Source organism: Euprymna scolopes, chromosome 1 (genome assembly GCF_053919585.1).
Source record: "Euprymna scolopes isolate OS-2025 chromosome 1, ASM5391958v1, whole genome shotgun sequence".
NCBI classification, from domain to species: domain Eukaryota; kingdom Metazoa; phylum Mollusca; class Cephalopoda; order Sepiida; family Sepiolidae; genus Euprymna; species Euprymna scolopes.
This window is the reverse complement of record NC_136482.1, coordinates 160,728,257-160,753,751: the sequence shown is the minus strand read 5'-3', so window position 1 is coordinate 160,753,751 and position 25,495 is coordinate 160,728,257. Positions and strand designations below refer to the sequence as shown.

General features: G+C 34.8%; 1 protein-coding gene across 6 annotated transcripts in view; it reads left to right on the top strand.

Annotated features, from left to right (window-relative positions):
* The window catches only part of LOC145276959 (uncharacterized), a 148,675-nt gene extending 132,843 nt beyond the window's left edge, over positions 1 to 15,832 (top strand). For 5 of the 6 annotated variants that reach the window (XM_080128530.1, XM_080128505.1, XM_080128513.1 and 2 more), the window contains 3 exons: positions 2,130 to 2,350; positions 9,019 to 9,122; positions 15,322 to 15,832. In XM_080128530.1, the coding sequence (XP_079984656.1) occupies positions 2,130 to 2,350; positions 9,019 to 9,122; positions 15,322 to 15,397 (401 nt within the window). In that variant the 3' untranslated portion in view covers positions 15,398 to 15,832. Of the gene's footprint in view, positions 1 to 2,129; positions 2,351 to 9,018; positions 9,123 to 14,415; positions 14,445 to 15,321 lie in introns of all 6 variants that reach the window. The other variant, XM_080128520.1, reaches the window with a different exon arrangement.
* The last annotated feature ends 9,663 nt before the right edge of the window (positions 15,833 to 25,495 follow it).

Below are 25,495 nucleotides of genomic sequence, written 5' to 3'. Positions count from 1 at the left end.
AAAAACTATTTTCTTTACGTCACAGGTGTCACGCTCATACATTAATTCCATGGCTGATATAACATACTGACCCAACGGGCCACGAGTAGTCTAGTGTATATATATATATATATATATATATATAAGATTTATTTATTTTTCATAAGCGATTCTGTGGTATTATTTTTTTCCTTTCTTTTCACTCCCTGAGTGCTTGTAAAGAGAGAAGTTATCTGCCCTTTGTTTATATTCTAGTTGTCCCACATTTTGGGACGTATTATTTGTAATTTATTATTTAAATATTTGTACATGCATAAAATAAAGTTAATTTTATGCACGTAAAATTATTTAAATAACTATTTAAATAATAAATCTATTGTATCAATCTCATTTGTCTGTTAGTGTGTATGTATGTATATCTGCTTAAAACTTTTGACAGAAGCGACGGATTTTCATGAGATCGGTATCATTTTGAAGCTGGATCCCTCAGACAACAAATATCGAATAATTAGCCAAAAACATTAATTCCTTCATCCTCAACTGGACACTTTTCTACAAGGAGGGGTCGCTTTTTTCGCTAATATTTTCAACAGTCATCACCTCTTTTCGATTGTCTAGCCTTAATTTAAACCTACATCACTTCTGGTTTGGAGATGGGTGCAACAGCAAAGACATGACTTTTTTTTTTTTCACATTCTTTTCCTCCTTCGCGGTACAGGTTCGAACTTGCCTGCTTACTATCATTTTTTTTTTTGCTCAACACACACCTCCAAACACCTGGGCAACGCCGGGCACCCAGGCTAGTCTATAACATAAATCTCACCTGTCTGTTTAAATGTATGTATGTATATCTGCCTAAAACTTTCAACAGAGGCGATGGGTTTTTACAAGATTGGTACGGTTTTGAAGCTCAACCCTTTGGACGACAAATATCGAAAAAATTTGCTAAAAACATTAATTCATTCACCCTCAACTGGGCACTTTTCTACAATGAGAAGTCACTTTTTTTCGCCGATATTTTCAAAAGTCATCCCCTCTTTTTGATTGCCTAGCCTTAATTTAAACTTTCGCCACTTCCAGTTTGGCGATGGACGCAACAGCAAAGATGTGACTATTTTTCATGTTCTTTTGCTCCTTCACGATACTGGTTCGAACCTGCCTGCCCACTACCACTTTTTTTTTTTTTTTTTTTTTTTGGTCAATGCACTCTTTCAAACACCCGGGCAATGCCGGGCACCCAGGCTAGTTATGTATGTATACTTGGTGTTGCCAGGTGAAGAGTTCAGTCACATACACTTTAAGATACATCCAATATTTTTGTTTGTTCACGATATATATTTTCTCTCCCTCTCTCTCTCCATATATACACACACACACACACACACACACACACACGCCTTATTTTCTCTCTTTAATTTGGTCGCTGACACTATAATCTTTTAAAGTCACAACCAGTGTATGTCTACCCAATCCTTTTGTCATATCATTATTAATCACTTCATCTGCTATGACGTCATATATGATGTATATTGTGAACAAACAGAAATACAGCTTTTTTTTTTTTTTTACACAGGCAACACCACATTATCAAGGCCAAGAGGCCACTCGACGATAAGGGTTAAAGAGTGTGCAGTAGAAATTGGACAATATAGTAATCAATTCGGTAAATTTGTTAACTTATATGGAACGGCTCATCAAGAACTTGTTTACGTCAGACTTGAAGACAACCATATTGTAGTCAGCCGGAAAGCAGGAAAACGGAAGACAATTCCACAGGCATGCAGTTCTAAGAAAGAAGCTTTGTTCATGGAATGTACGTTTAGGTTTAGGCACAGATGTACCTATGTTCTATCATTAATAGTAAGTTCTCCTTATAGTTATAGGAAGTATATGTCTATTTTTTTTTTAATTGTTTTTTGCAATTCATGTGTAATTATTCCTGTTATAACTCGGGTATCAGAGTTGCCAAAAAACAAAACGGTAAAACTCTAACAAGTATTAAATTGAGCAGAGTAATTTTACAATCGCTAGGTTGGGCTATCGAGGCACGTGAACTCTTGCAAATTCTCTATGAAAAACAAACAATTCCATTCTCTTTATTTTCGCACTGTATATGTATACGTTGTTGACATTGTTTTTTTTTTTTGCAGATGAGTTTGAACGTTCCGAAGCAATCCGTAAAAGCAAACGTGTTGCTGCCATTGGTAATCTCATCAACAGTTCAAACATAATGAAAGCTCAATCGATTGTGAGATCCAGTTGGGGCGGTTCGTGTGAAGATCTTTTTGATAGAGGAAGTGGATATTCATCCCACTCACAAAGCCCTTCAAGCAGCCGAGAAACTTCTCCGGTGATGCCCAAGAAAGAGTTGGTAAGGCAAACAACCTATTGATTATCTATTAATTTTAATGTGCATCTGTTTGTTTGTTTGTTTGTTTTTCCTTTGGTAAATTAATTTATGAATTGATTAACCAATTGATTTGATGCAGAAAAAAATTCATTTTTAAATATATATGAATATAATTTTTAAATATATATATGAATATAATTTTTAAATATATATATAAATATAATGTTTTTATATATGAATATAATTTTTAAATATATATATATGACTAATTTTTAAATATATATATGACTAATTTTTAAATATATATATGACTAATTTTTAAATATATATATGAATATAATTTTTAAATATATATATGAATATAATTTTTAAATATATATATATGAATATAATTTTTAAATATATATATATGAATATAATTTTTAAATAAATATATATATATATATATATATATATATATATATATATATATATATATGAATATAATTTTTAAATATATATATATATATATATATATATGAATATAATTTTTTGATATATATATATATATATATATATATATGAATATAATTTTTTGATATATATATATATATATATATATATATATATGAATATAATTTTTTGATATATATATATATATATATATATATATATATGAATATAATTTTTTGATATATATATATATATATGAATATAATTTTTTGATATATATATATATATATATATATATATATATATATATATATGAATATAATTTTTTATAAAAACACTTTGATGTATTTATATGTCCTGTTGAAATAAGTAAAATAACTAAAAATTAAGAAAAAGATATGATCGAGTAGAAGGTCGCTTTTTTATTAAAAACAAGCATCAGTCTTATCGAGCTGCCACTGATAACAGCGAAAGTACCAGAAGTTCTTGTAAAGCAGGAAAGATAAGTCATTCTTTCATTTGAGCATGTAATACAATATAACTGCAATTTTTTTTTCCAATCTGGATACTTTTTTTCTTTTGCAAGAATATTTAATTCAGAAATTGATTTACCAATACATTTAATACAAAAAGTACCTTTTTTAAAATATTTATACTGCTATAATTTTTTTTTGTGTGTGTGTATTGATATTCATATTAAAAACCGTTTTTTCTATTTATTTAAAAAGAAAATACATCTTTGTTATATATGGGTTATGGAATTGCTTTCATCTGCAAAAGATGTAGCTAATTTGCATATTCTTTTAAACATTCATTTTAATTAATTTCATATTAGTTTTTTCGGTTTTCTTATGGGGATGACCATCTTTAGTTAACTATTACGTGTAATTATATTCATGCAGATATTCTACATGATTTATACTTGCGTAATATTTGCATAAAAACTTTATAGTAAACAAACTTTTTTCTATATATATTTATGTATGCATATATATATATATATATATATATATATATATATATATATATATATATATATATATATATTTGTTTAAAAAATTTTGCCTACCAAACTCCTCTGCCAGTTTTTGGTCTGCAGACATAAAACTTAATATATAGGGTATTCAACCCCATGCAAAACTTTATATTTGAGTTTCAGCTGGGGGAAATCGATGCAAAAGTGTTAAAATTAAAAAAATGGAATTTGCCAGTGAAAGTCGAACGATAGCATTACAAATATGCATGCGTAACGTAATAGCTATTGGTTCATGTTTTAATTTTTAGCCTTGCAGCAAACATGCCTTCATTGCTCAGGCATTAACATCAAAGGAAAAATTAAATTGTAAGCTAAACGTTTTGGTTTCGATTCTCGATGGTGGCGCGCAAGTCATTTTTTTTTTTTTTTTTTTTTTTTTTTTTTTTAACTTTTTAAATCATTACTATATATTGGGTCCAATATAATATATACGAAATCTGCATTAATCAAAATATCAGATTTAAGTTTATTTTATGACCAGGCTATGCCGGGCAGCCTACTAGTATGAATATAAATGTTTCTTATTTTCAATGTGAGTGCTTTTGTTTAAATTACTTTTTTCTGCCTAAAAATTCAAAATCTTCTGGCTCATCCTGGATGTTCAAGTTTACGTTTTTCATTGGTCATTGCTAACTTCAGAGAAAGTTTTGTCAATGCTGGACAAGCTGACCAAAACTGAAGGTTTGAAGAATCGAATAAAGAAAAATGAATATTAGTGTTTTCATCCAAAGTCATTTATGTAAGAAAAAATAAAACCCTATTGTTATTGATGCAAAGCATAAAAAATTGATGAAGGTCAGTAGAAATTGTCTGTATTTTCAATCAATTATATCAAGGAAATACAGGCATTAAAGTAGTGCAGGGCAATCTTAAAAACAATCTAGAAAGAGCCATTATGTTGAGATTGAAAAGATTGTAATGAAGTTGTCGACCAATTATATTAACCAAATTATCACCGTATGTAATGATAACAGAATTAAAAATTTTCTCAAAATTTTCTTTGGTATCTATTTAGAATTATTGAAAAAAACAAAAATATAGACAAATCTTTATGATGTACATATTCGTCTTAAAACAAAGATGTTATATTCCAAAAATCACGTAAATTTAACTAGTAGTATTTTTTTTTTTTTTTAACTAAGAAAATAAAATTTTATGATAAAGCGGCACATTAGATTTTGGGCAGCCATGTTGAAAGGGAGATAACTCAATTCGTACTATTCTGATCAAAATCAGCCTTATTTAGTATAAAAATCATAAATTTCCTTTTCTTAGTTTTAAAAAAAAAGCTACTTTGATCAATTTAGGTGATATTTGGAATATGACATCTTCATTCTGCGAAGAGTATGTACATCATAAAGATTTTTCTGGGGTTTTTTTTTTGATAAAATAAGCACCTTTTCTTTGAAAGAAAAAAAAAAATCTTAATCGTTGTTTCTCTTGGCTTTTTCTTCAATTAATTCTCCGTTCTTTCAGCTTTTCTTCTTCGCTCTTTATCAAATCATCTGACACTCCTGTCTTTTTCTAGTGTATGTAACGCCTTTCTATTCACTTCTCCTCCTGACATGCGGTAACGTATAAGCATGAGACTTTCTCTCTCTCTTTTCCAACCCAAATTTAATGTCTACCTGGATTACCCAATGGCAGTTAACAACTACTGCTACTACTATTACAACAGCAAGCTTTGTTTTATTGTGTTCAATGTAATTCTTATGGCAACAACAAAAAAAAAAGACGTTATATTTAGTTTAGCCTGCATCCTATTTTCGTTTTCTTCTATTTTTTTTTTTTACTTGTGTAATCTTGCTTGAATTAAAATAATCTTTATAACAATCATGGTTAACAAATGAGCCAACCTGCCCATGATAACAGAAAAAAAACCTTTCATGCTAATATAAATGTGCTTGTTTGCAATTTACATAACGGACATCAAATGCAAATCCATTTGTACGACCAATATCAAAAGCCTCAAACATTCACATGTACTTGCGTTCAGCCACACATGTAACGATAAAGTACTGGTTGCGTTGGGAGAAAACAAACAACGTAGATTTTTTATAAAAAAAAAAAAAAAAAAAGTTTTCTCTTTATTTATATTTGTATTCATCATCATTATTATTTCTAACATATAAAGTTATCTTGTTGGGTTTTTAAAGTCAGATCCAAATAGCATTTAAACTGACAAACCGAACTTTGCTTCCGGCAAGCTAATTTTTATTTGGTACTCTTATAGGCTGTTATTGGTAATATGATAACGTACTTTGCTCGGTTTTTTTTTTTTTTTTTTTTTTTAATTATTTAGTCCAACTCAGACAATCTGATATAACAATTTATGATATAACAGTTTATGATATAACAGTTTATGATATAACAGTTTATGATATAACAATTTATGATATAACAATTTATGATATAACAATTTATGATATAACAATTTATGATATAACAATTTATGATATAAAACTTTATGATATAACAATTTATGATATACATGCTGTATTTATTAACTTAGTTGTTGCTTCACAACATTTCGGCCAACTATTCCTCTGGCCTTCGTCAGGTGGTAACCGCGACGAGATAGGAACTCCGAATCTCCTAACTGCGTTCTCAGCAATTACTGCCATCCATAGTTGTTGTCATCTCACCACGTTTTTGGCCAAGTAAGTCTCTGGTCGGCTTTGGGTAGGATTGAAACCGCTATCTTCAGACAATTCTCACCTGGAACCGTAAAGATTCAACGTCTCTATATGAAGGGCGATCAAGGTTGGATTTTTTGCTCTTATAAAGCCACGTTTATTTGTTATTAATAAATAATACTCATCTCAATGGTGAATTCCAATTAAATAATATATGTACATGCTGTATTCTTGGACTCTCAGACATCGTCATGTCATCTAAGCAAGAAATTATTCTTATTATTGTATCGAAATGTAGATGTTATGAAATAGGAAATGTTTGGAGAAAATATTTCGATGGCAGAAGGGAATGTTGAAAAAATCTAACAATTAGTTGGAGTCGTAACGGAACTTAATATCATAAATGATAAACCATATTGGAAGGTAGATAAACAAAACTTGATTTGGAATAACAATAAGGTTGGCCTCTGATGCCAAAGTATTGAACAAAGGGATAGTTTTTATATATACACGTTAGTCAGTTAGAGAATGGACAGGAGTTAGTTCAAGAGATTTTGTCTCTTGAGATCCATTGAAACTAATTCATAAGTTCAGTAGACATGTTAATTTAAAATATGAGTTTTTTGGTTCATCATATCATTCGTTATATAATATCAAGATGTTGAGACCGAAGAAGTTTGTAACTCCAAGATGGGAGGGGGGGGCGGTCAGGAAATAAAGTTGCATAAAATCTAACCCAAGTTTCGATTGCTGTTCCTTCGAATGGAAGAAATGTTCATTGCAACTTTACCGAACCATCAGTCAAAATCAACCGACAGGAGAAAGAATATTCTCCATTTTTTTGTCCTGATGTTCCTCCACAGAAAGATGTTATTCATCTCTTTGTTGAAAAGAACTGTCCTTGTACCTTATCGTCCGCGTTTGGTGAACTGTTATTGAATGTATATATATATTCCCGCCCACACTCGGTCATTCTCTCGATGAACATTATACATACAGAAAGAGAACCATTACATTAACAAAAACTCACACGTATATATATATACACCATAAATAATCACTAGGTCTATGACAACAGCATATTCTTTTCCTTGTTTTGATTCTCAGGTATATATCCATTGACATCTTATGTTTTTATGTAGAGTGATGTTTTTGGTTGATTAATTGTCTGTGTCGGATATATACTCGAGAGTCAAAACAATGAAAAGAATATGCTGTTGTCACACATATAGGCACATGCAAACATGTATATACTAGAGACAGCACAGACGGTGATAGAAACATGCATGGACATAGCCCACATGTATGAACACGTAAATATATAAACACACACGGCTATGTAATAGACACGATGCAACAGGAAGATAGCTCTCTCATCACTTAGCGAAATTAAATTCAAAAAGCAGCATTTCAAAACTGATAATATTGATAATAAAAATAATAACAACAGATCACACGCACACATATAATGTAATGCTAATCCAAGATATCTGAATAAAAATGCTTAGTTTTTAAATGCAGTTGTCGTATATTTCTATAAGTTTGCGTCAGACAATGGAAAACAGTCAAAACAGTCACTGTCTATAAAAAAGGAAGCCAATTTTAATTAACAAATCATTTTTATTTGTGAACGTTCTTTTTCTTTCCACAAAAGCATGTAGATATTTTTTGTTGTTGTTGTTGTTAGAAATTAGTTAACTATTATGAGAACGTCATTATTATTATTATTATTATTTTGCCCTCTCCCCACACAATTCCATCCCCACCCCACCCAAACTTGTCTTGTCTAACGGATTTATATGTAACCTATGGACTCCATTTCACATTCCCACCCTCATGCACTGCTTTTATTTTATTATTTTAGTAAATTTCTTTTCATCTTTTTTTTTTTTTAATCAGTGAAAGTCTTTAAAATATGTGAATGATAATTTTGTTTTTTTATGTTTCAGTAGACATGTTGGTTCATTTATTATTTTTTTAGATATTTTTCAGTGTTAACAAAAATTTCAAATGATTCATATGAAACTTATGGAGTTATCTCCCTTTGACAAGTTTTGCTGACTGACGGTTTTGTTTCCGGAGAAATTATTATTATTATATTGGCTCTTAATAGTCAACGTTGTCAGAATAGCAATTGCTTTCCCATTCAAAACAAAATGAACTCTTCTATACGTCAGAACAGCCTATAGCAAAGTCACTGGACCATCCAGACCGCATAGGCTTTATCAAAGATTACATGAAAATTGAGATTGGCCAATCATCTTTTAGAACTATTTGCATTAAAAATCTTGAGTAATTTTTCATTTGTATTGAATCTGTTGGATTTAAATGCTGATATATTTTTGACCAGAATTTAAAAAAAAAAAAAAAAAAAAAATTTTAATTATTTCTTTGAAAAGTCAGTTGCAAATAGATATTGTCTTTCGCAAAATTATATCGGTCTCCTTTATGATTCTTTTATTTGTATTGTATTTCTATTTGCAGATTTTATATCTTTTTATTACGCATTTATTGTAATCATTGAAGAAGCAAACAAGATTAAATTCTCGTTCTTATGGTTTCTTTGTGTTTTCTCTGACTCCCAGGGAGCTACGAGTTTGATGCCACCTCCAACAGCTCCAGTTCGGAAGAAGAAGCAACGGTCTAAAACGATGTACTCCAGCAAGGAAAATGTGCAGTTTGATTTCCCGTATGATAAGTTTTCTATTGTATTTGTTGCTACATGCGTCCACACTTATGTTAGACTAAATCAAAATGATGCCCTTCTTGTTTACAGAGGAACAAGAAATAATGAAAGTTATCTCCCTTGATTCGTAAAACACATCAAATTCTTGCAAGCCCTGTTAATGCCAAGTGAAAGCTTATAACTATATTATTAAAAACTAGCAGGACCCGTGGAAATTCCACAGAATGAGAAGGATATTTAATCAACAGATAGGTTTTGATAATGCTGATATTTTTCTGGATAACACAAAACTCTTCTCTTTCTTTTTTGGACAGAAAAACCAATAGCATGCAAATACGAGTTTCTATGAAAATAATGTCCATTATATCTTAAATATAGAACTGACCAAAATAAGATAAATTATTAAGTAATATAAATACTCAGAAAGTAATATTGTGCTACATAGTTCAATACATATAATAAAATCACATCGTAAGAGACAAGCTTTAATGTACTCCTTCTGTGCAGCCTTTCTTGGCAAATTATGTTCTTTTTTTTTTTGTTTGTTTTATTTTTGTTTTGTTTTGTTTTTTTGCCGCTCCTTTCGAATGTTCCTTTTTGCTCTTTCTTTAGTGAAAACTGCTTTACATTGAAATGACATGGTTCTTCTATTATATATACTATTACAACAATGATCATCTATATATTAATACGATAGCGTTATTTTCTGTGTCACGATTACATCCAAATCGTTTAATTGTTATAGACTTCCATTTCTTATAATAAATAATTTTACCAAGAATTCTTCATAAGTTTTGTTTCGGTTTCGATTCAAGCTGATGGCACCCAAGTCATCTATATATTAATATGATAACATGTATGTTCTTTCGTGCATCACGCTTATGTCTTTTTTCTTCCGTATGACTGTCGTTTGATTGTTCCTATTTACAATGCCTCCCCACGGGACAGGGTTAGACATCAGGGTCGTTTTTTAACGTGGAGAAAGGAACAAAATAAAAATTGTCTCAGTCGTGAAGGATTTCTCCTCCACTGACAGAGATTGTTATTCCCTTCTATTTCTTGTAATAAATAATCTTACAAAGATTTCTTCATAAGTTTTGATTTCGGTTTTGATTATAGCTGATGACACTCAAGTCATCTATTTTTTTATAAATAATTTTATCAAGAATGCTTCATAAGTTTTAGTTACGATTATAACTGAAGGAACTCAAGTTATATATATATATACTAGCATGGGTACCCAGCGTTGTCTGGGTGTTTGGAGGTGTATGCTGAGCAAAAAAAAACAACAAAGAAAACGGTCAATTTTTTTAACTTTGACCCCTATTATGACCCCTTAACATTTATTGTTTTGGGCTCAAATCAAGTTATTAAGTTAGATTCATGCCCAAGGAACCTATATCTAAAATTTCAAGTGTTTAGACCCACAATTGTCGGAGGAGTTTGGTAGAGTTCTCAAAGATCAAATCGTTAACAGCCAAATTTCTGGCCGAAAACCGATCACATCGATTTTCCCAAATCTCAGTGCCCTGTATATCAAATTTTGAGTCTGTAGACTAAAAATTGACAGAGTTATTGCGTAGGGAAATGTACACAGACAGACACAGACACGTTCACTTTTATAGATATATATACATATAGTAAGTTATAAAAATATATATGGCAATTAAGCTACACAGAATATTCCGTGTTTCATCCATGCTAGGATTCGTCAGGCTTATACCTATATATATATATATATATATATATACACACACACATAAAATGTGTGTTCTTTATAAGTTTTGGTTTTAATTCAAGTTGATTCCCCTAAGTCACATGAATATATTGCGTTTTATATTTTTGAAATCGCAACTTTATAATATGTAAGAATTGGTAGAGAATTCACTCTATGAAAATATATCTGAAATTTGCATAACTTAAAATACCATATTTAAGCGTATTTTACGACCAAGCTATGTCGGGCATCCCTGCTAGCTTAGATAAATACTTTTGTAGTTTTAACAAAAGAGCTACAATGATATCATGGTGTCTTCATTTACGCTAAACATCGTCAGAATGCCAACATCAATATATTACACATGAAAAAAGTCTGCTGTGGAATTTCCTCAGGTCTCACTAGTATGGATTATTTTTTTATTTTTTAAATCGCAACGTCATAATATATAAAAATCGATAGAACATTAACTCTATAATTATAAATCTGCAAGAATTAAAATATCATATTTAAGCATATTTTACGACCGGCTTACATCGGGCATCCCTGCTAGCTTTAGATAAATACTTTTGCAGTTTTAACAAAAAAGTTACAATAATATCAGAGCGTCTCCATTTATGCTGAACACCTACAGAATGCCAACATCAAAATATTACATATGAATGATTCCCCTGTGGAATTTCCACAGGTTCCGCTAGTATATTATTTTAATCGTATTCAAAAATTAGACTACACCAAAGAGAGGTCACTGTCATATTCTTGTCCAGGGTTGCCAGATTGGCCCTTTTTAAAGCCAAGTTTAGCAAATTTGGTTTGTTTTTGAAGCAGTTTGACCTTCAAAAATAATATTTTAGCCTTTTTCAAAGCATAATATATGGACTCACTAAGGAAAGAAGCAAAATATTATACAAATAAATTCTCTTTTCTTTTCTTTATTTTAGTTTATGTTATTATTATTGTTGTTGTTATTATTATTATGATTATTATTGTTTATTATTACATGCTATGTACTTTGTGTTTGCACATACATTATCACCTTAAAAAAAAAGAGATTGCCAGATCAGCAAAGATGGTAATATATATATATAAAAGCGAAAATGTATGTATGTATGTATGTATGTACGCTTTTCCTCGATGTCCACAAAAGGCTTCTTTCAGAGAAGCGCTTCCTTGGTTCACAACTTCTTAAAACTTTTTATATCATCTATAAATTGTAATATCTCAGAGTTACCCACGGAACTCGCCTGTCTATTTAATTTTATTGACTTTCAAACGTTAATTATTCCACATTTCCCGCATCGGCACGCGTTACATTCGGTTTTCAGTATAAAAAAAAGCGAAACTCGACTCTAATCACAGGCTGAAAGCCAGTTATCTCAAGAGAGCTAAGTAACGTTTGTTCAATGTCGACTTCGTCATATCAGACTGTAGCTTTCATTTCGCTCCTCCTGATAAACAGGGAACGGGTTTTTAAAAACAAATAAACCGATTTATTCACCTCATTCAAAACTGTCCCGCACAAAATGCTTACTGCTGAATACCTATCGCCGTCACGTCAATCAAAAATGCGCACCTGTTTTGTTTTTTTTTAAACACTTTACTATTTTCCAACTGCGCGTCGTGAAGGCTTCGTTTTTTTTTTTCACGGGTACCCCTCGCTAGTCTAATATATAAAAAGGCAAAATGGGCACAAGCGTTTGTATATGTCCACGAAAGGCTTTTTGCATCGGGCTTCTCACGTCGGTTAGATTCCACGAGAAGTTTTTGCATATTTCCCAGATTGTAATATCTCGCATTCGCAAACGGACGTCGTCTCGATCTTTTTTTTTTTTTGATCGAGTTAAACAAAATTCCTACCATGTCGTCGTCTCCAGTGTTTGTTTGTCTTTGACATGTAAATAAAGCAAAGCTATGGAAACGCAACTGCCTGGCCTTTGGGCTGGGTAGTATCTGTTGTAATTGGCCCTTGGTCAATGTAGGGGAAACCCTTCATACTGAGACAATTACTACTTATTTGGATACTACCAGAGTGGCCCCTTTTTTTTGGGGGGGGGGCTGCTCTCTCTTCCCCCCCCCCCCACACACACACACACATTAAACTAATTTGCTTTCGTGGGAGATATTTAAAAGTGCCGCTATTTCTGCAAGTCATCTTTTGTTTTTGATTGACTACGTCAAATTTGAACGCTTTAGACTTCCAGTGACATCATGGAGTAGTGGTAAGACGTCAGATTTTCTTTCACTTTCTTTTCCGCTTTCACATCACGGGTTCGAGCCTGCCTACTGCCACGTTTTTTTTTTTTTTGTTTTTTTTTGCTCAACACACACCTCCAAACACCCAGGCAATGCTGGGCACCCAAACTAATTCAATATATAAAAGTCAAAATGTGTGTGTGTGTGTGTGTGTTTGTATGTCTACCAAAAACTTCCGACAGACACATCGGAACCTGACCAGACTGGTATCGTTTTCAAGCTCGATCCTTCGGCAAATATCGAAAAATTGGCCAAAAACATTCATTTCTTCACCTTCAACTGAGCAGTTTTGTACAAGGAGGGGTCGGTTTTTCGGCGACATTTTCGTGAGTCATCATGTTTTTTTTTTCAATTGGCTACGCTTAATTTTAATGTTCCAAACCTCTGGGCGGGCAATGGAGACATCGGCTAAGATGTCACTTTCTTTTTAACCTTTTTTTCTTCTTTGCATTACGGGTTCGAGCCTGCCTACGACTTTTTTTTTTTTTACATCTCTGCCTACTGTTGTTTTGATCCTCCCTCCTGCTACTACCACTTTTCTTTTTAAACCTTTCTCCACACGGGTTACCTACTGTTGTTTTTATCCCCACCACTACCACTTTTTTATTACCCCCTAGGGTTTTTTACTACACCACCTACACATACCTGGGCAACACCTAGCACACATGCTACTATCACTTTTTTTGTAACCTCCCACCAACCCCACTCAACACCAAACTCATACACATACTATTACCTTTCCTTTCCCAGTAAGAAAAATAATAATTTCTCCTTACAAAGATCTGGCAAATCTCATTGGCTGGGAGTAAATAACTCGCTTATTCCGGTATACAACTGTTTGTAAATAAATGAATACACTATACGTTTACAAAAAAAATGTCCACGCACTATTCACTCTGCAATCGTTTTAGCATGAAACAAACCAATTGCTTTTTTACTTTTTCAGCACACATAGTTAATCACATATGCACACAAACACACACCCATGCACATGCATACATGCACAGAGAGAGAGAGATACACATATAGAGAGAGAGAGAGAGAAAGAGATAACATGATCATAACGGTGGTAAACTATTGACCTCATTGCACTCACGCCTTCCATTACATTTTAATGTTGTTATTTCAAAGGCCCGAACGTAAAACACATGTACACACATACAGAGAGAGAGATAAAATCATTGTCCAAGTGCTAAAACTTTGAACCCGATTCATTCACGTGTCCCGTTAGGTTTGAATATCATTATTTTGAAGTCCCAAACATCATACTTTCACCTTGGCCCACGTAATTAACATGTTTTTCTCTAAACATCCTTTTACTTCTAGCATCAAATGTTCGCGCCTCGCTAATGCAGGTAATTTTTTACCATCATTATTTTTTATTTTATTTTTTTGCGCTCGAACCGGTAATCGCTGCTATTTACATTTTTTTATACAGGGTCTACTTACTTTTTATATATTTTTCTTTCCGGGAAAAATAATAAAAAAAGCTTAGTTGGCATTATTCGTTTTTTTTTATTGGGTGGGGGGTGGGGTGATTTCAAGAAATATTTTATCATCAGCTGGCATGTGTTGGACAGCTTTTAGAAATTGATTTCTAAACTATATCTGGCCAATTCCAGGGTTTGCACAGGCTTGAAAAGGACTTCTATTTTGATCTTTGCCTTGAAAAGACATTGTTTCTATTATTATTTTGAAAAGCCTTTAAAAATATGAGAAATGTCTTGAAATGCTGAAGTGAAATTTAAAATTGAAATAAATACTATTAAAATATTTTTAAAATGTTGATTAAAATATTATTGTTTTTTTTTTTTTTTGGTTTATGATATCACTCGTTATATATCAAATTTTGTTTTTGAAACTTGAATTTTGCCTGGAGAATGCCTCAAAAAGGGCTCAAAATGCCTTGAAAAATGGATACTGAAAATCTGTATGAACCCTGAATTCTTTATTTATCCCTCTTTGCATCCTTGTCACTACCTCCTATGTTTTCTTTGGCCTTTATCTGCCAAACCTGTTTGCTCGACTTTTCTATCTCAACTACCAAAGAACTCTCGTCAATTCTTTCAATACAACCAAACCAACAAAATCTCCTGTTCTGTATACACACACACATCCCTAATGCTAAAAATCATAATTCAAGTTTCATTGACACAAGAAAAACGTTGTTAGCATTTTCAATTTTATTTTGTCAATATCTCAATTAATTTTTTTTTTCTGTTTTCATTTCAGAGTGATTCCAATCCAGAAGAATGATTCCGACAACTCGCTCCATCACTTGCAAGTTCCATCATCATCTTTCGTATAATAGCAGAATTGTTTTCTGAAGCAGAGCAACGAGAAAGAGAGAATAATGAGACATTTTTTGAGCTGATTTACTGCCAAAATATTTATAAACCTGTCTTTATTTTTGTACCGTGATATAAAAAAAAAACCTCGCCCACTGCTGAGCTTTAGAGTTTTACTCTACCAAACAGATTTGTTTTCTATCAAGTGTAAATGTTGCCTTCATTCCCATGGATTGCCTTCTCTTGTTTGAACCAAAAACTTTTTTGTTTGGTTTTAACAAAAAAATTTTAATCCTTTTTTTTTTTTTTTTCCCCTCTTTTGTTGCATAAACAATTCAGAGATTCTGTTGTGTTTATATTTTTTTGAACAAAATTATGAAATCATGTAATTAAAGATTGTGTACATTTTTAAAAAGTGTTTATTGTCAGTTCAATAAAATAAAAATTCAACATTACATTCTTATGATGGTGTCACAATAAAAACGGTTTCTAATCAGCCACTTAACCAGTTTAGGGGTAAACTTTTCTGTTAACCTTTTAACCCTATTTCTTCCGTATGGTTCTTTTGAAGGGTTTAAGCTTGTTTGCTAAATGTGGAATTTCTTTCAGACTTGGATTGTCTTGAATTGATTCTACTTTCTCCATATTTATCGATTTTGATTAACTCCTTATAAGTGGCTTCATGTCTTGTCTGGAGTGACTTCCATAAAAATAAATTGAATTCTTGTCGATTGGGTCCGCTTAAAAATTATTTTTATTTTTATAAAGCAAAAAATTTTTAAGTAATTAATGGGAATTTAAAAAGTATTTGAAAATACTTAGAATAATATTTTGAACCATAAAAGATGTGTTAAAAGTTAAATGAATGGAAATATTTTTTTTATGTGGAAACTCATAAGTATTGTGCAAAGCAAAGATTTACACGTAAAAATAGAAACATTTCTGTATACATGTCTCACTAAACCCTTAATTTAATCAACTCTCTATATTTTTTTCCTTGCTATCTCAAATAAAGATGCAACACTTGGGGGAGAAGACCTACTGAAAACAGTGTAATATCTGAAATGCTAGATTAAACATTGACCACAATTGTTTCAGTAAACTGCAAATATGCTGTTGTAAAAAAAAAAAAAGGACAGAAGTCATGTGACAAATATAATTAGCATTTTAAATAACTTTCAGTAGAATTCTTAGAATTCAGCTAAAAATAAGAAATGATACTCTATAAAAAGAAGACGGTCCATCTAAAAAGGAAAAAAATGCTGTAATGTGTTGCAATCCTAACCTGTTCTACCTCCCATTTTATTTGAACTTGTCCAATGCACTTAAAATGACAGATGCACACTTTCTGTTTCTCCCTTTTTTTTGTTATTGTGTGTATATTTTGTAAACAAATCTATGGTCCCCCCCCCCCTGTCCTGACTTTCATGAAAAAAACTCGTTTAGCTGAAACTAGTAAGGGATGTAGCGTAGTGAGGGATGTCCTTTTCTCTTCCCTGCAACCTCTATCTCACAGAAGAGATGTTGCGAGCCTGTTTCTGCTTTATCGTTATTTTCATGGCAAGTGCTCGGCTGAGCTCCAATCTATGGTCCCACCCTGGCCTCATCTAGCTGAAATCTAAATGTAGATTCATTGAACAAAGCTTCGTTCTTAGAATTGCACGCCTGTGGAACTCTGTTCCATTTTCCTGCTTTCCAACTGACTACAATATGGTCGTCTTCAAGTCCAACGTAAACGTAAAAAATATTGGGGGGGGGGGGGTAGTCCCTTTTAAAAAAAAATACCACCTTCAAGAACGGTCATAAAATGTTTTCAATCGATATTAATTCAATAATAGCCCAATTTTTCTACTTATCACAAATGGACGAGTCTTCCTAAATTCAGGGGACAAGCTCTTTTAAGTCCGCCTTTTCTTTATTTTTTAATTTAAATTATTAAAAATAATAACTAGTGCTTATCCAATATTGGCTTTTTTAAAATGGTTTTAGTAAAAGTTAAGATTTGTAATGCATTGTTTACAAAAGCATAAATTTACGAATGACCAATAAATTGGTAAATATTTTTGGTGCTTAATAAATCGATTTTTTAAATATATCATTTTAATAAAAAAAAAAAAAAAAATATTACATACTTAATTGTCATGTCGAAAACAGTAATATATCCAAAAAGTAAGAAAATTCATTAAGTAAAATAACTGCTACTGTGTTTTTAGTAAATAAAAAAAAAGTCTATTGCTATGAACAACAAATATCACTGCCAAGTAATCTAAAATATTCGTTTGGGAGTTATGTCCCTTGCATGTAGCCTCCTACTGCCTACTTTATCACGTCTAAGAAAAATGCAATTTTACCCAATTTTCCATAAAAATTAGTTTTAACTATAAATGACTTTCTACTCTATGTACTTTCGTAATTTTTGGATATATTACTATTTTCAGCACAACAATTAAGTATGTAATATTGTTTTTGCTTAAAATAATATTTAAAAAAAAAAAAAACGAAAACGATCTGTCGACTGTATCATTACAAGCACTAAATTTTTTTCCAATACATGGCGACCAGTGAAAACAATACGCAATGCATGGGATAATAAAGGTCTTAATATCATAAAAAGTATTTGTCGGTGACAATTTTAAATGGGATACTCCTTCAAAACAGACCTGTGTACGCCTAAAAATCAACTTTTAAAAGATAAGTCTTTAGTTGGTACTCTAGCACACATAGACCACTAATTGATAATTGATTAGATTGGAAAATCCTTTATATGAGAGGGGCATGCATGTTCTTGTCGAGTGGTTCCAAAATGGGGGATTGATTTAGTAGAACCTGGTTAAATTGAAGAGAAGACTTTCCAATTTTGATCGGGGGCCTCTCGAGTCAGTATAGATAGTCAAAAGTGTTACAAAGTCCTTGTGGTATGTAGAGTGTTATTTGAATTTTTACAAGTATTATAAACGTCTTTATATGAAAAAATATATTTATTTTATTAAAAAATAAACATCATAAAAATCTTTTTTAGCATCAAACATTATAAAAAAATGTACAGGAGGGGGGAGGGCGTCTGTCATGTACACATCGACTACGCATTCAATTTTTGTGTGCAAACAAACTTGCCGACCATTTAAAACAATACATAGTACAGATCCGAATACCCTAAAAATAGTTGGTATTCTAGCACACATTCATTGCCCTTAGATTATAAATGTCGGGTGACGAAACTCAAAGAATACGTATTAAAAAAAAAATAATAATAATTCATACAGCCAACCATAAATATGTTGTAGAAGTGACAGTTATGCTCCTTGGACTAACCGGAAGCAGGCAGGAGTTATCTCCCCCTTGGTCTATAAAATATGAGCGCGTCTACCAATGATTCTCTGCCAATGCTGAACACTACTCCTCCAACTTTAAATGGTGCTATAAACAGAATATGCTGAAAACCGCTTCTCCTTTTTTGTCCCTTAGTCCTCATTCAATGAGTGATTTTTCTGACAAAGGGTGAAGAAAAAGCTGCTTAAAGGTCGGTAGTACTTGGTGAACAGTAGTCTGAGATGTCGGAAATTTTTCTGTCTCTCTATGTCTGTCCTTGTGGCCATGTCACTAGTAAGGGTGCTGGAGGTAAACGTTTCGTCTGGGCTGACGTTATCCGCCTGATAGTCAGGGACCCGAACCTTGGATTAACCACTAAGGAGGCTGTCCTATCAGCAGGCGCAAAGTACTGGGACTGCTGTATTGCCATCTGGTGAGTGGATCTGGACCATGCAGTAGCTTCTGGTGGGGCCTCTCGATGCCATACTAGTGGGTAATTGTTACGGCTTTACCTTTTCATGTGCTACAAAAAAAAAAAAAAAAAAATTCTGTCTTTTTCTCTCTTACTTTCCCTCTCTGTACTGCTCTAACCAAGTATGCCAACCTGTTCCACAAATCCCAAAACCTCAACATGAAATATCTCCAGAAAAAAAACTCAAATAAACCTAGAACCCGATCTTCCAACGTAGACCCCTACTACCAGGTCTCCTTCTCCAACATCAGAGGTCTACGTTTCAACCTTCCAGAGGTTGAAACCCAATTACAGGAGACGAAACCGAACATATTACTAAACGAAACTGGAATAGGGCCGACCACTTCCCTAGATGAGTTCATAATTAACGGATACTCTAACTTAACAGCTAAATCTGACCCCCAAGATCCCCATGGGCATGGAATATGTGCCTACATTAAAGATGGCTTCCCGTGTGGCAGGGATATCTCTAGAGAAGATCCTAATTTACCTTATATGTGCTTCCGGGTTGCACTTGCTAACACCACTGCATTTATATTTGCCCTCTATCGGCCCCACAACAGCGAACTTACTATCTTTAAGAGCATATCTGAGAAAATAGACCACATCCTGTCTGCACATCCCTCGGCTAATATCCACATCTGTGGTGACTTCAACGTCCATAACGTGGAATGGCTGACCCATTCAAATAAGACAGACGATGAGGGGAGGTTTTGTCATGATTTTGCCATTGCTTATGACCTCACTCAGATTGTTCGCGAACCCACCCGTGTGCCCAATACACCCGGTCAATATGCAAGCCTCCTAGACCTTTTTCTCTCAACTTCCCCTGAGCTGTGTTCATGTTCCGTTCATTCTCCTCTAGGATCCTCCGACCACTCCGTCGTATCAGTTAAGATAAAAACGAAATGTAATAAGTCCCCAGACGTACCCTTCCACCGTACTGTATACCGATACTCTATGGCTGACTGGGATAGCTTCCGTACATTCATATCTGATTTACCTCTGCACTCCATGTTTAAAAAGGAAGTGTCCTCTATAGTATCAGATCTGACCAAATGGTTAATTGTAGGCATAGACCAATTCATACCATCTAAAAAATTCCAACAAAAACCTAACAGCCAGCCATGGTTCTCCCCAGAATGTGCTGCTGCTATCGCGTACAGAAATTACTTTTTCCATAGCTACCAACATAATAGATGCACTGAGACTAAAGCTGCTTTCAGGACTGCCAGCAACCACTGTAAAAGAGTAATAAAAAATGCAAGAGAGCTATATGCCCAGTCTGTTAAATCCAAGGTAGCTGATCAGTGGCTTGGTTCCCACCAGTTTTGGCAAATAACAAATAGGATCCTGAACAGAAGTGTGCGTTCTATCCCAACCATTATCAATGGACCAGAGCTCATTTCGTCAGCATCAGACAAGGCCAAACTATTTGCCAAGAACTTTGCAACTAATTCTACCTTATGCGACGAAGGTCATCAACTCCCATATTTCCTTCTATAACACAGAACACGCTAGGTAACATACAAATATCTATGCATGAGGTCGCCAAGCTAATCAAGAACCTTGATTCCAGTAAAGCAACTGGCCCTGACGGCATCCCAATTATAGTGTTAAAAAAGCTTCAACCAGAACTTGCTCCCATACTTACGAAACTGTTTAAGGGCTGCTTTCCGACTCCCTGGAAGACCTCATCAGTTTGCCCTGTATTTAAGAATTCAGGTAATAAGTCATCTCCCTCTCAGTACAGACCAATAAGTCTCCTGTGTGTTATGAGTAAGTTGCTGGAATCCATATTAAATAGAGAAATAGTCAACCACCTCAGCAGAAACAACCTTCTTAGTGACACACAATATGGTTTCCGCTCTGCAAGATCTACCGCAGATGTGCTGACGGTTATATCTCACAGGATTAGTGAATCTCTTGACAAAGGCTTCCTTTCTAGGGCAATTGCTCTTGACATATAAAAGGCCTTCGACAAGGTATGGCATAAGGGTCTACTTCACAAGATTTCCAGCTACAGTATAACTGGAAATGTTTTCTCTATCATTAAATCATTTCTCTCCGATAGGCTCATAAGATTAGTGGTCGATGGACAAAAATCAGAGGCCTGCAGTATTAATGCTGGAGTCCCTCAGGGGTCAATCTTGGGCCCAACTCTTTTCCTGATCTACATCAATGACCTCCCTAAACACATACTTAAATCATTCGTTGACATCTATGCTGATGACACGACCATCTACGGCAACACATCAAAGGCTGTAAATGACAAAGTTCTCTGATCTCGATGCGTGGTTCAGTGGGGGAAGACGTGGCTGGTTACCTTTAATGCATCTAAAACCAAACTCCTATCCTTACATCATCAACGCTCTGATCCCCATCTGGCATCAATTGGGATGGATGGCTCTCATCTGGGAGAGGCTCCGTGTTTTGACAAGCTTCTGGGTCTGACCTTTACTCCTGATCTGAAATGGAACACATACATCAAGTCTGTTGCTAAGGTCGCTGGAAAGATGGTGGGATCCTTCTACCGCTCCAGAAGATATCTCACTACTGATGCAATTCTCTATCTATATAAAAGCCAAGTACGTCCAAGGATGGAATACTGTTGCCATATCTGGGCAGAAGCTGCTAAAAACAGCCTATCCTGCCTTGACAGAGTACAAAATAGACTTTGTGGCTTAGTGGAGGATGCCCTTTTCTCTACCCTGCAACCTCTCTCCTACAGAAGAGACGTTGCGAGCCTATCCTTGTTTTATCGATATTTCCATGGCAGGTGCTCGTCTGAACTCCAATCTCTGGTCCCCCCCTCGCCAATCTTTCACGAAAAACACCCGTCTAGCTGAATCCACTGTGAAAAATTTCCCCCACTCTTTATCTGTGCCTAAATCAAAATATGGATTCCATGAACAAAGCTTCTTTCTTAGAACTGCACGCCTGTGGAACTCTGTTCCGTCTGCCTGCTTCCCACCGGACTACAACTTGGATGTGTTCAAGTCCAACGTTAACAAATTCCTAATAAACCGCCCCCTTCAAATCTCCTTCAAATCTCCACACTAACGTAATGTACTTGCAATAATCCTTATCCCTGAGTGGCTTCCAGGCCTTGATAAGTGGTGACCACTGTGTAAAAAAAAAAAAAAAAAAAAAAAAAAAAACGATAAAATTTAGCAACAAAGGTAAAAAGGGAAATTTAACTTTGGATGCTGAATTACACGGGATTACACCATGGAACAGAAACACCTTAAACTTATGAAACGGTTGGTAGAACTCCAACAAGAAAATATTGAACTCAGAAAAGAAATGCTTCGAGGCTGCCCTAACTCGCAACGAGTTAAAAAAATGGAATGACCTTCAATAGAGCTAGACACCACTGAAGGAGAATGGGCATTATTCTTGGATTCATCAATCCGTAATAAAGATGCGTGCCAGCTGGATGACCAGTTACTATACAGAATGAGTTACGAGCGATCCTCACACCCGAAGCAAACAGGTTAATGTTTGACATGATGAGACCCACCATGCTCAACTCCACAAGGGAGGAGTACCTTGTGCACCACACAACACTGTTAATAGTTAAAAGGTTACACAAGGAAGTACACAGGAACAAATTGATGACACAAGAAATTGATGAGTCGATACTTTCTGTCTCATTTACATGGTCAAGTCAGATTTTGTGCATTCAAAGGTAAATGTAATAATGAAGCGTGTGGACATGAAGTTGGATTAATCAGAAGACCTGCTTTTTGGACAGAGGCTAGTGAATTTGGAACACCAGAGTAAAATATTGGCAGAAGCAGCTTCGCTCGTCACTCTGGACCAGAAATTAAACCAGTTGGTTTGTCTTCAAGTGTCAGACGAACCAACATCTCATCTTAACCATGCCGTATCATCCCTTGCGTCGTCCCAAGTGCAAAAACCAAACCAGAAAAGGCTGATACAGAAAACTGAAACCCAATCAGCTCCACAACATGTCGACCCCAGTAGAAGATATGGAAAGACTTCACGCCTGGGGTGGCTGTTGGGGTTAAATGTAATAATGAATCATGTGGACAAAAACCCAACTACTTAAATGCTTTCTAGACAGTTGAAGACAGAAGACAGCCCCACCACCTGGTGTTCAAGGATGGTTGTGGCACCAAAGAAAGATGGTTCCCCGAGGCAAACGGTAGACTAACAGAAGCTGAACGATGCCACCATAAGGGAGTCACACCATCTCCGTTTGACCGCGTATTCATGAAACCTGCAAACACACGAAAGACGGTTCTGGATGCCAGGAATAAATACTACAGCTTACTTCTGTCCCCAGTCACACATGATGCTATTAAATTCATCATTGAGTGGGCTGGTACAGATACTGCCGGGCTCCTCAAGGGTTCCACAGTTTAGGGGATGGATATACTCGGCAGTTTGATAACATCACGGTAGATATGATCCAAAAAACCCATTGCATAGACAACAGCTTCCTATGAGATGACTCTATGGAATCCTCATTCTGGCATTCAATTGAGTACATGAATCACTGCATGGACAAGGGTATCATGTTCAACCCAAACAAGTTTAATTTTGCTGAGACAGAAGTGGAGTTTGCAGGATTCCTAGTCACTAACAGTGGTATTAAACCCATGAAAAGGATGACAGAAGCTAATCTCTATTCTCCTACACCTACAGGTCCTGGATATGACCTTAAACTATATCCAGTGGTGAGGCTCCAGCTTGCGGGCTTTGGGGAGTGTGGAGCTACCCTTTAATTGCCATTGCTCCCAGCTCCACTCTGACCCGGAGTGGTAGTACCTGTTAGGGTCCCAAATATGGGTTAAATAGAAACTGACTTGCAAAAAACAAATATATTCTATTAAAAAAATTTTTCTTCAAAATAACCGGATTCGGCATTAAATAACCTGAAAAGGGTTGATATGCCGTAAAACAAAAATAACCAACCAACCAACCTACACCTACATCTATTACTGGGGTCAGGTCCTGATTTGGACTTGTGAATCAGGTATCATGCTTTTTCCCAAACAAAGAATGGGAAGTTCTATTAGGATGATACGCTTGAACACCTACTTCAGGAATCAAAGAGGATAATAGTGGAGGAAATTGGAAAGGGCGTTCGAACATTTGAAATGGACAGAGCGACTGATGGGGAAGTACTAGCTGATTACAGGTCTATAACGCTGTTAAATACAGTTAAAAAATTTGGCTAATATTCTATTGAATCAGTTGCAGGGAGTTATCGGAGAGTTGCTCAAGCTTGAGCAAAACTACTCTGTGAAGGAGGCATCAATTCAAAACAACTTGCATCTGATCCGTACGATCCTAGAGGGAGGGATACAAAACAACACAGAAGCCTTGCTGATCGATTTGGATCAGTACAAAGCTTTCAATAGGGTCGACCATCGCTTCCTGAGACCGCCGGTTTTAAACATGACTTCTGCAAATGGATCTCCATTCTGTATCGCGTGCAAATGGCGGTGGTAAAAGTCAATAGGAATCATTCACAATCCTTCGCTATCTCCCAGTCGTTACATCAGGACTATCTGCTGTCGCCCCTGCTCTATATCCTTGTGTTCGCATCACTACTTAGCAAGCTAAGGAATGGAGAGGCAAGTCCAGTCCTGTGCAGAATCACATTACCTGGTTGATCGCAAGCCAGGGGCTCAGCATCTGCTAATGATATCATCTTTGTGTCATGCTTCCAAGATATCAAGGTGCTGACAGAGGTGCTCATACATAATGAAATGATCACAGAGGCCAAAATCAATCACAGCAAGTCAGTCAGCCTGTGGTTGAGTAGCTGGAGTCCTTCCGGCTCCTTTCCGCTGGACAGATAGCCCAGTTTGAATCCTTGGCATGTGGTTTGGAGCGGGTCTCCAGCTTGAGAGGAATTGGTTGGAGGTACAGTCAAAGGTTGAAGTGTCGATTAACTCTTGGCTTTGAAGGAAACTCTTCTTGAAGGGTTGGAGCAGAGGTGTGCACCACGTATGTTTTTTTTCTTATAATCTACTGGTTGGTTGTACTTCTGTCTGCAACAAACCTCAAGAGCCTCTTGTCCTTGCTTCTCTGAGACAGGAAGAGGCATTGGGTTTGCAGACAGGTCTATGTTCAACATTCATGTGAGGTGAGGGAGGTTTGAAAATGCCTGACTGTCCTTCCAGAGCTTAACCTTGACAGAAGAATCTATGTGTAATTCCGCAGTCGATGTACCTTTCTTGACCTTATCCTCAACCATTCAATCAAAAGTAGGCATAGGCCGAGAGGCAACGTGCAGTTCTTCAGAGAATGTTGAGCCACGCTGAAAAAGCCTCTTTGGTCCAGTGGCCTTTCACAGCTT